Consider the following 12,219-nt stretch of genomic DNA (forward strand, 5'->3'; position numbering starts at 1 on the left):
AATTGACAACTGTGTCAGTCTTAAACTAACAAAGACACTTGCGTCGGGCTTTGCGCTGCGCCGGGTGCTACATAGGGCCCTAAGAATAGTTGTAAAACGTCACAGCTAGGGGCTGGAATGAATAGTCGATAAATTGATTTGTTGATAGACAGAACGTTTATCGGCAAATATTTCGACAATTCTTTCAAATGTTCTCTGGTTCGAGCTTTCTAAGATGTGATTATTTGCTGGTTTCTTAGTCTTTTATGATAGTTAATTTAGGTTTTGGGCTGTTAGTCAGACAAAATGATTGATTATGGAGCCAGAGTGTGCTACACGTTTTTCTTATTTTCAAGTCAGACAAAGCCAGCAATATGAATATGTCAACTTGGGCTTTGGGAGATTGTGATGGGCGTTTTTATGGACCAAGCGATTAATTGAAAATATCATTGTTAATTGCTTTTTACAGGTCTTGTTTTGAAAGAATCAAACAACTCTGCAATGCCTGAGCCATCTGGGAACCAATAGGATTTGAACAGCGGCAGATTTGGTAAGAATAGTAGGGCTGATTTTATTCAACAGTTACATAAATAAAAATAAAAAATGAATACACGCTCAGCAAATCAGAATCAAATTGCCTCCGTGGCTCTGGCTGGTTACCTGCCAAAGTAGGCGGTAATGTAAACAATCTTATAATTGCACTCCATTATGCTGGCGGTAATTGCTATGCCTACAAGCAGGACTGTGAGCTAAGTGCATTATGCTGTTGTGCTTCATTATGGCCATTAGCTTACCTGCTGTACTCCTGGGGGTAGGGAGAGGAATACCACGTCTGGATTTCAAACTTGCCAAATTCGATAACTGACGGACAGCGCATCTGAGGGTCCGGCGGACCTGTCACCCCAACTTTCTGTTTAGGTGAGTAACAAAGATGAAGGAAGAAAGAGAGGGAGAGACATGAAGGGTGAAGTCCAGGTTTAGTGCTGGAGTGGCTGGCAGATCACAGGGCGAGTACACCGATTACAAACCAGGACCTGCCGGCTTAGTAGGGGTGTAAATCACACGTTATCACGATACGATATTGGGTGTCATCTGTAACACAGGCAAACCAGGGGAGCCCAAATAAAAGCAAACATTAGAGCTTAAACAATTAATACCATTAAGTCAGAGACCAAAACCCGCTTCTGATTACTTTGGGATTCTCAGGGAGACCAGGCTACCTGCTAGCATGACCAAGTGGAGCTGTTGTCAGAATATCACATCTATCATGTACTTGACTCCACTGCTACTCAACCTAGATAATCACAATTGCCTTTTTTTTTACACGCATCATTAAAGCTCAGTACTCTGCCTGCATCAAACACTTTAACACTGGTTTCAATATTCCAGGCAGGAGCTGGGATAGTGTTTTAATATGACTCCCTTGACGCTGGCCAAACACCCGCTCTCTGGTCAATCTACTGCTGCGCTGCATGAAAAGGGCTGTTGATGTACCTAATTTACATTTCCTCTCTGTAACTACACTGGCCTGGCAAAACCTGTCAGTGCAGGACACTCTCATCAGAGCTGCCCTGCTCAACAAAGAGAAAGGGACTGTGACGTGAGTCGATGCAATGCATTGTGGGGTTTTCAGGTAGGGACCGATTAGTGGAGAGGGAGTGACAGGCTGCGTCTGGGAATCAAAAAAAAAGGGATGGGAAATACTGTTTTTACGGGGTGGCTTGTGGCTCGGAGGTAGACTGCCCTTCAGCCCTAAGTTGGCTTGGACTTCATATCTTATCTTGTAACACTGTATTCTCATTAACGTGACAATCAGCAGTTTGCTAATAAACAGCAAAAAAAGTTGCGACATCCCCGTTTGGTGTAGTTAGCAATGCTGTTAGCATGGTGGCTAACCACCCAACGACGACACCGACCGCAACAACTGTGATTGTTCCTCTTGGCCGTGGCTTGGTAGCGTTGGATTTTCCTTCCTACTCATTTCCAGGTGCACCATCTCAGTGACATTGACCAAGGAGAGAGTGAACTTTTTCTGTTACAGCTTTCCGACCGTGGTCAGAAAGCACAGGGGAGTTTTTCCGTCTCCAGAATGAGAGTCGGTACTCGCTCTGAAGCTAACCCGTCACTCTCTCTTGCTCTACCACACAGCGCACAAGTATAAATGCTCACCACAGCAAAGGCCACTTAAGAAGGCTACGGTGTAGGCCTCACATCAACCATTGTGGTTGATGTGGTTTTTTATTCATATATAAGGTAAAGTGGTTTTGAATCATCACTAGTCTTTTGACAAACTCTGGATTTATCACAAAAATGGTTTCATGCAGGCTGTATAAACCTGCTTGTCCATTGTACAACAAAATCACACACACCGGTGGCAGTGAAACTTGGAAGTGAATGCTCCTAATGTGTCTGCTCTGTAGCGTTTATTCTCTTCTACTGTGCGTTACTAATTCGGAAAGTTCAGTGGAAAGAGAACTGGAGGGGGCCACTTCGTATTACAAAGCACTTTCTTTCGATGCATAAGCAACAATTTTCTGAGGCAGCGAATGACAAATCAATTCTACACCAGTTTCACTGCCTATGCATCACAATAACAGCTGGTAGTACAGAGTCTGTTAGCAAACCATCTAGCTGACAACCCCTAATCGAGTCTGATAAAGTGGGGAAAGATGCATGAAGATAGAGTAGAATCAATGTAAACAAATCGCTGGGTCAGGGAAGATGGCGACCCCTACCCAGAATGCAATGTACCATGACGTAATTGCCCCTTCTCTATTCACTCCGACAAACATAGGATGTCCTTTGACACCATCGCTAACTTTATGTGCCTAACTGAGACGTGGCAGAGGCCTCATGCACTCCACCCCATTGGGCCTCCAGGGTGTGAATACATCAACCAGCCACCAGCTGTTTCGACCATTGGAGTATCACAAGCAGAACGTGAAATTCCATGTTGTCCAATGACAACGCAGTACCTTAATTACCTTGCAGTGAAGTTTTTGTCCCTCAATTACCCCTTAGTATTTGCATCTATTGGTCATTAAAACCAAACCTTTGATCTGCACTCATCATCCTGCTCTGCCCCGTGTGCCCTGCATCTATGTTAATAGCTGATTTTGATATACATGCTGCAGTCAGCAGCCGCTCCATGGAAATTCAGTTATTAATAAAATACAACAGACTAACGGCTCATTGACCCTTTCCACCCACAAACATGCCTACATCCTACAGACCTCGTCTGGGTGAAAGCCTTTGTGTTTTTACGAGCTAGGTGGTGGTGACTCTTTCTGACCACATTCTCATCACCACTGACATCCAGCTCCCCCGCTGCACACCGTGGGTTTACATAATATCACGTCCAACGACTCCAGCCTGGCGGCCTCAGTCGTAGCCTCATACTGCTCCTCCCAGGTTCCCCAGCTGATGCTGTCTCCCTCTACAACGTGGCCCCCTCTTCAGGTCGGTCCTCCCTTCCCATCGTCCCAGCTCTGTTCCTTCAACAAAATGTTTAAGACATTTCATATCTGTCTGTCATTCACGTCTGTCTGTGTACCTGCAGTGCCAGCTCCTGGATGTGTCTGAACAGTTCAATGTCTTTTTCCGTCAGGTTCTCGTGGCCGGGCAGTTTCTCATCTTCGTCACGCCAGTCGCTGCCTTCCTGATTGTCTGGGGATTGAAACACAAGAGGCGACATTGATGCAAATCTAGTGAGAAGCTTGCCAGACAGAGTGCCAAGATGTGTGCTGTCGGAGCTTTTAACAATTGTGCCACTAGCAGCCACAGCAGGCAGACGTTGAGGCATTCATACATGGTCAACAGTTTTCTTAAAATAAACTGATAAACAATTTTTTCTTTCTAAAGAGAGAATTTAGCTATTTTACCACAGGGGATGACGTGAAAGACCAACATGCAGGTCCTACTGTATATCATCAATGAGTCACAAGTCATTTGCCACCTTGCTCTGTTGTTAGTACACTCTCTGCTCTGACTCTGAGAATGTTTCCTACTTCATTTGGGTTTTCCATGTTAACCGGTGAAGGTGAACATACTACCTACTAGGGATGCCACGGTGAGCAAATTTTCCCACCAGGCAATATACTTGCGACAACACCGGTGTCACTGATTACACCGCAAACCGCACCACGGCTGCGCCCCGAAGCTTCCGCCTGGCACCCATGTTGACCATAGACTGTATATTAAGATGATGTTAACCTATTGGGCTGTTCAGACCATAGCGGCGCTGAGCTCCACGGCAGGCTCTCCGTCTAGCTTCTGGTCTATTTTCTCTGCGTGTGAATCTGGCAAGAAAACACACTAATAGTCTATTATAAACAATTTAAATATATGATATAAGTGATCTGATTATTTTGCTTTTCACTTTGACACCAAATCCTCTGCCATCGTTAGGTGAGAAGTAGTTTCGCATTGCCAGACCTTCCTTCACAGCGCTGCAGAGTCTGCGGCGTCTGGCTAGTCCACACAGCATTCCGGGATGGGAGTAAAAAGTGCTCTGGTTTATTGGCATTTTTTTAAACCAATCACAATTGTTATGGGCGGCGCTTAGCGCCGGACAGAGCCACGGTGCCGCTGCAAAATAGCCTCGGGAAGGAACTTGTTTTAGTGGAACGTGTGTACGTTCAAAGGTTGTTTTAGTCGTGCAACAGAAAACTCAGATTGGACAGATAGTCTAGTTAGCTGTCTGGATTTACCCTGCAGAGATCTGAGGAGCAGTTAACCATAGTCCTCAGAAATCCACCGGAGGTTAGAACGCCAACACAAAGAAAGAGGAAGGTGACAGACATCGGGCCGAAAAGGACATTCGGCGGAATTTCCGGCGGCACCGGAGCAATCCCGGAAGTGTAACGTGGTGGATATAGACTAGGTGAGGAGTGAAATCTGACTCCTGCTACTCTGTGCTGCTGGACGGAGCGGAGCAGACACTTTCATGTCGGCGCCAATACAAAAAAATGGGTTTTTATTTCTATGTATAAAATCTATCTTGATCTATAACGATCTATTAAAAAAGGTAAACAGCGGGCCGGTGGGCAAGAAATGTAAACCCACCATAAACCTACCATTGTGGTTGATTTAGGGCTGGGCGATGGGGAGAAAATCAGATATCACGATACTCTTGACCAAATACCTCGATATCGATATTGCGGCGATATTCTAGTGTTGACAATTGGTGCTTTAACAAAATATCTTCACACTTAGATTTTAGATAATCATCAGTGATGTGGACATAATGACTAAGTGGGGAAAAGGCAAATAATATAACAGCTAGAACAGTCTGGTAAGTTCAGAAAAGTACATCACTTTACTGTAATGCAGCCTTTAAAACCAGGAAAACAACACTTATGTCATATCACAATATCCAAAATCTAAGACAGTATCTAATCTCATATCACGATATCGATATAATATTGCCCAGCCCTAGGTTGATTGTGGCTTTGTATTCATATGTAAGGTAAACTGGTTTTGAATCAATAGTCAATTTTGACAAAGTATATAGATCACAACACTGGATTCATGCAGGTTGTATAAACCTGCGTATCCATTGTACAACAAAATCTTCAAAGTGGGTCAAAATCACACACACCGGTGGCAGTGAAACTTGGAAGTGAATGCTCCGTATGCGTCTGCTCTGTAGCATTTATTCTCTTCTACTGTGCATTACTTACTCGGAAAGTTCAGTGGAAAGAGAACTGGAGGGGGCCACTTCGTATTACAAAGCACTTTCTTTCGATGCATAAGCAACAATTTTCTGAGGCAGCGAATGACAAATCAATTCTACGCCATTTTTTACCCTCAGTCTACAATTTGCAAATAACTAACATCAGGGCTGGATCATTTTTAAAACGGGAACAACATTGAAGCACTGCCTATGCATCACAATAACAGCTGGTAGTACAGAGTTAGGAAACCATCTAGCTGACAACCCCTAATCGAGTCTGATAAAGTGGGAAAAGATGCATGACGATAGAGTATGCGTTTTAATCTCATGATGCTGATGGCTCATAAAAGTGCAAATATTACCAATTTATGCTGTGGACGTTTTTGAGATGTTAAAATCCATAGCCTACTTTTCATGTTTTCGCAGTCACTTCATTAATACGTTTTGTTGCTGCACTGTTGCAAATTTGTTTTATGTCTCGTTCACTACACACAATACAGTACGTTCACATCTTTTTATGTACATCAGTTACATTGCAATTCCAAAGCTATTTATGATATCCCTGTCAAGAACATTACCTTTATCAGTATAATAATACATATTTTGGTCAGTTTACAATAACACATTCTAAGCTTCCAATCTTGTATCCTTTTGTAATAATAATAATACTTACAATAATGGAAAAACTTGATTCTTTTGGTCAATTGGACCAGTAAAAATCTAATATCTTGCATCAACTAGAGGTGTTCATCTGCAGACCAAAAGTCATCCCGCAATGGTAAAGTGAAGTGCTGTGTGTGTATAGGCAGAAAAACACAGCTACTCCTTACCTCCTCTGTCATCTCCTTCTCCTTTGCGACTGGCTTTCTTTCGGATGCGGCACTGCTGTGAATAGTCCACTACTTCCTGCCGGGCCTTGCGGCCCTCAGGCGACGGTGTGAAGAACTTTGTGAGGGCGTCGATGAGGCCCTTGGTCTTGTTGTTGAAGCGCAGGCTGCCCTGCGACATGTCGTCGTCGTCGTCCCGCATCGAAAAAAGCAGCCGGTCGTCACCAGGGTAACCCTCGCAGGAGGAGCTGGAGGATGAGTTGGCCGAGGCCGAGCGCTTCCGTCGACCACGCCCGCCCAGCTTCTTGAAGGGCCGCCCCGGCCTGCGGAGGGAAAGGAGTCGGTTTAAAAGTCTGCTTATCTGGCACCTGGGTAGCCTGGTAAAGCACGCGTCCATACATTAGAGCTGTCAATCTTCCTCTATAACACCATTCAAATTTAAATAGCTGTAAGCTCATTTTAGTAGGAGAGTAGGCGTATCAGTAATAAATTAAATAGAAAAGAGCAATGGCCATAAAAGAAAAAAATAGCTGTAAGCTCATTTTAGTAGGAGAGTAGGCGTTGTGGCTGTTGGTGAAGCAGATACATGGCATGTTGCTGCAGCTCTCTACTGGACTAACACTGTCTCTACGGTGTCTTCAGACGACATCAGCTGAGGGCATTCCTTTACCTGTTCTTGGGCCGGCCCAGCGGCGCGTTGTAGCGCCGTTTGATTTGTGCTGCCTTTTCGTGTAAAAGCTTCTTTCCCTTTTTCCTGGGTTGGCAGATTTGACAGATCCACATGCCTGGGAGAGAAAGAGTAAAAGCGCAGGTTCACATAACCTGAGGTGGATAAGACAAGGCGGGCTTCAGTGCAGATACCAACACACTCGGGGACGTATCGAATACATTAGCACTTAGCGGCGAAGCACTAGGTGCTTCATGAGAACTCAAGACATCACTTAGTGCGACTATAATGGTCGTATCCTGTAGGGTGGTAAATGTGTGAGCTTTGTGTATTATTTCAGTTGAATCCATGGGAGGCTGTAAATGGCCAGTGAAGAGGTAAGGTGATGAGTTAAAGTAGCAGTCCTGTTTACTTACCTTTTGGCATCCGCGTGAGGGGAGGATCACAGCACTCCATGTGGAAGCCCCGGTCACAGGAGTCACAGAACAACATGTTGTCCTGAACAGTACAGACACACACGTAGTATGGATGATTATCAAGTCGCTTTAGATTAGGGCTGTGCAAACAATCATATTTTCGTCACGACTTTGGCTCCTAACGATCACAAAAACAATGCAATCAAGAAAAAAATGACGTATTTTGCACATTACATTTTGCAAGTAAACTGTTTATTAGGGGCCGCGCAGCGAAGCTGCGTGGACCCTATTGTTTTTGCCTGTTTTATTTTGTCTTGTGTTCTGAAAGGGAATTCAAAGAGTTCAACGGGAAAAGTATTAAGGGAAATTTCACAGTTCAAGGTGTTTTCACGGTTGATTTGTTTGACTGTTTCACAGTTGCTGTTTTTTAATTCAATAAATGCAATCTTTCCAAAAGTCAATGAGTGATCTTGTTAATTCATCGTGATTTCAATATTGACCAAAATAATTGTGATTATTAAGGGTGTAAGAAAAAACATTGATACACTTGGAGTATTGCAATATTTTATTTTGAAATACGATAGTATCGATTTAAAAAAAAAAAAAAAACCCTACCGCTAGATGGCTATGCTGAGACGCACCACTAGTGTCCTTGCCTAACAGTGCCTAGCAGTGCCTGACTTTTTGCTAGAAGCTAACAATGTAGCTATAGCTGAACTTTGGCCTACTTTAGCATATAAACATTAGCTCACTAAGAACCTGTGAACCACAATCCCAAACTGGCAGTTTGACTGTGTACTACTAAGTGTTTACCTAAAGTAAACTTCTTTGACTTTTATGAACATCATGTCTTTTTTTTTTTTAAATATTAGTTTTTTTTTAATTATACTTTAAAAAATTCCCAATATATCGCCTTACGCACAGTATCGAAATATATTGCAATATATTGAATCGTGACCCATGTATCGTGATACGTATCGTGTCGCCAGATTCTTGCCAATACACAGCCCTAGTGATTATGATTATTTCATTTTTCATTATTGAGCAGCCGTACTTTAGATGTGTCTCAGACAAGGTTTTGTCTCAGTGACCCAATTTAATAGGGAGGCATTGTACATGATATACATACAGTACCAGTCAAAAGTTTGGACACACTTTCCCGTTCACTTGAATGAGAAAGTAAAACCTTTGACTGGTACTGTACATGAAAGCTAGAACAAGATATTGGGGGAAAATTTTATTTTTTATTAAAAGGACGATTCCGGTTCAAAATGAACCTAGGGGTTAATAACATATGTGTACCGAGTCGACCGTTCGACCGGAAACAGATTTCCACTTATGTATGCACAAAAGTGCATTAAAATACTTTGTTTAATTACTATGAATTTGCCATTTAAAGTCGGACGGTACTTTGAGAATATCCACCATGACTGGTTTAAGCAACTTCTTTGTTTGCAAAGATGAATTTTCTCAGTGTGCATCTTGGCAGTATGTTGTGCATTTTGTCTCACCGTCAAACCTCTCTACAAACGTTTGAATAACAATGATTCCTCGCTTGACAAGTAGGAGAAAAAAAGAAGAAGATTGAAATCATGCCGGTACTGACTAAAATAGCTCAATCCCAGGACCACAGATATGTCTATCAGCATCTCTATCTGGTACTTAAGCAGGGAAGAAGAGTGCTCACAGACACCGTTAGGCTGCCAGGGCGCCTTATTCGCTCATCCACTCACCGCATTCTTTCCTTGATCCTGACAGCTGCTGCAAGTCTTGCATTCGATGCACTGCCACCACAGAGCCTTGACTCGCGCTGTGAGCTCTGGGGAGAACTTGAGACAGGACGGGTGGCCTGCAGGTAGATAGACACGCATACACAAACAAGTGCGTCAATGTCACAGGCTCTTTTGCCGCCGCTGACTGACAGCTGTGACCCACTTGCATCATCGCAGGAGGAAGAAGAAGAAGAAAAAGAAAAAAAAAGAACTCCTTTTGGAATTGAAAGCCCTTACTGAATCAAAGCTGGCTGCAAAGAGTGTTCAAACATAAATGACAATCTGTCAGAGCTGTGCTTTTGCTGTTTTGAAGAGTAGCTGTAGAGTAGATGGTCTTGTCTGGGACAGAAACCCACTGAGGAAAGAGGAGGATCACAATCTCTCCTCTGCTTTCACTAAGCTGGAGGAAAAGCATAATTATATCCCACTTTCTCTGAAAACATAGGCCGGTGCCAGTCTCTGTCAGTTATTGTGTTCGTCTAACTCAATTTTAAGCATGAGATTCTGGACCAAAAAAAAAAAATGAGCAGAGGTAAAAGAAAAATAACCAAAATAACACAACAGAACAACTATAAAGAATAACTCTAGAAGGAACTAGAATGGCTATGATTCCTTAAGAAAATGTAAGTGTGCTCACAGTTTGAAAATAGCAACTGAACCATTTCAAACGTTTGAAATACTGAAAAACTAAATGAAGGGGCAGTCCTAATGTAATTAGTCAAAGAAGATGAAATAATAGCTAATGGAATTCTCAGTTAGTTGAAATGTCAGTGGACACATAACCACAGTAAGCAGTCGAAGTGGCAGTTGGACAGGAAGATGAAAAGTAATTGAAGATGAAAGTAATTGAAATTTCAGTAAAAGAAGCACCAGAAATAGTGGAAGTGTGTGTCTGTACATAGTTACGTGCAGCTAAAATTACACTCACAGTAGTCTTTTTCCAGCTCCAGGATGGTGTGCCTGGCATTGGGCTTGTATTGGTTTTAAAACTACAAATGCCTTTTTTTAAAGAGAGACTTTTTTTTTTTTTTTAGAGACCACAGATTTGTGACTACATGATGGAGACAGAGCGCATCATGTCATACTCTGAAAGCCACGCGGGGGGGGGGAACAATTCTCCGCTCGGAGAGTTCTTCCCGCCCCCACCGTAAATGCGCTCTCTCTCTCTCTCTCTCTCTCTCTATAACTGCATGTATTCTAACCAATCACACTTCCAACCAAGCTATACTTTGCAAACAGCTGATTGGATCCTTTTCCTCTGTGGTTACTAGGACAGTTTAACCATGTCACAGACTGAAATGGGGCTAGGATCTGGGGTCTTACTGGTCTCAGAGCAGCAGTCACTCACCACTATTGCCACAGTCGGCGCAGGAGATGAGCTCCTCGGGCCTCTTATCGCGATTCTGCTCCTTGGTGCCCAGGCAGAAGCTGCAGATGGGGATGGGCTCTGCCACCGGCTGGCAGACAGACAGAAAAGAAGGGGAGAAAGTTGAGACCGTCAGTCAACTTAACAGCTTAATTGTACAAGTGAAAACAACAAAGTGGCCCTGCCACAGTGAATGACTGCTGTGTGCATTAACAAGCCAACAGCGGACTGGAGAACTACAGTGACACCAGAGAGCATGTGGATCTGTGAACAGAGAGTTTAGGATAATGAAGAGCGTGAGAGCTACACGGTGACGAGGGAGCGTGTATTATTTAAGTGGCATGTCATGTTAGAGGCTGCCACCGTGTGTCAATGTCTCTGCCGACTCCTGTGTTGTGTGATCAAAAGCTGTACCTCGGTTTCTTTGGTTGTACTGGCTGAGGAGTTTAATTCCACTGCAACATGTCCCATCTGACAATTACTCTGGAACATGACATCAGACATTCATTCCTGGTGCTGCATAAATCTTTAAGTCTGTCCTAGGGCTGGACGATATATCGATATTATATCGATATCGTGATATGAGAGCAGATATCGTTTTGGATATTGTAATATGGTGAGTCTTTTTCTGATTTTAAAGGCTGCATTAAGTGATGTCGTGTTCTGAACTTGCCAGACTTACTAGCTGTTCTCAGGGTTTCCCCTACCATTAGAAGGGTTAGGTGCAACACCTAAGCCGTTTTGGGCACCACCTAAATCAAGTGAATGTAAAATCAATCGGGAGCATCAAAACTAACTAAATTACTTTTCTCAGAACTAATGGCTGTAGTTGGTCTCTGGTGGACTTATTTTGCAAGTTTTGTATTTAAGGTTTTGGATTGTTTTGTTTTTATCTGCTCTAGCTTTTAGAAAAATGTAACATTTTTCTCGAGGGAGGACCACTAAACCCCCAGACAAATACGTGCACCTAAGTCTTCCACTAACCTGGGGAAAACCCTGTCTTCTGTTATTTGCCTTTACCCACTTAGTCATTACATCGACATGGTTGATGATTATTTATCCAAAATCTCATTGTGTAAATTACATTTTGTGGAAGCACCAACTGTCAACCCTACAATATCATCGCAATATCGACATCGAGGTATTTGGTCAAAAATGTCGTGATATTTGATTTTCTTGAGATCGCCCGGCCCTAGTCTGTCCCCGAAAACACAAACCATGCCAGCAGGCGTGCACTCAGTGACACAGAACAAACACATTATCGGATATGCACACAAGCGCAGGACTAAGCCAGGTTTGTGTCCAGGCAAACAGAAGGCAGGATAAGACTGAATATGTTGTTATTAGCATCAAATAGGACGCGCGTGTCAAATGAAGTTGAAAAATCACATCCCTGAAGCACTGCAGGTGCACTTCACACGCAAAAACACAAGAGGGAGGGGCCATGGGTCGACTCTCCTTGAAAGTTTCCGGGACGCCCTGAGGGGAAGTGGCGGCTTACTGCTACCTCAGAGTACA

At 43.3% G+C, this 12,219-nt stretch overlaps 1 protein-coding gene and 1 long non-coding RNA gene across 5 annotated transcripts in view; one reads left to right on the forward strand and one right to left on the reverse strand.

The window, feature by feature from the left end:
* Positions 1–12,219, reverse strand: part of kat6a (K(lysine) acetyltransferase 6A) — a 42,077-nt gene that overhangs the window by 13,230 nt on the left and 16,628 nt on the right. For all 4 annotated transcript variants that reach the window (XM_035995347.1, XM_035995351.1, XM_031300581.2 and 1 more), the window contains exons 3-9: positions 10,684–10,792; positions 9,297–9,412; positions 7,564–7,645; positions 7,151–7,265; positions 6,484–6,803; positions 3,533–3,645; positions 774–889 (exon numbers count right to left, since the gene is read on the reverse strand). In XM_035995347.1, coding sequence (XP_035851240.1) covers positions 774–889; positions 3,533–3,645; positions 6,484–6,803; positions 7,151–7,265; positions 7,564–7,645; positions 9,297–9,412; positions 10,684–10,792 — 971 coding nt within the window. The remainder of the gene's footprint in view (positions 1–773; positions 890–3,532; positions 3,646–6,483; positions 6,804–7,150; positions 7,266–7,563; positions 7,646–9,296; positions 9,413–10,683; positions 10,793–12,219) is intronic.
* LOC118493852 overlaps positions 1–12,219 on the forward strand; it is a 210,705-nt gene that overhangs the window by 1,017 nt on the left and 197,469 nt on the right. The gene's annotated exons all lie outside the window — the stretch shown is intronic.

The sequence above is a fragment of the Sander lucioperca genome, chromosome 2, assembly GCF_008315115.2.
Source record: "Sander lucioperca isolate FBNREF2018 chromosome 2, SLUC_FBN_1.2, whole genome shotgun sequence".
NCBI lineage: Eukaryota > Metazoa > Chordata > Actinopteri > Perciformes > Percidae > Sander > Sander lucioperca.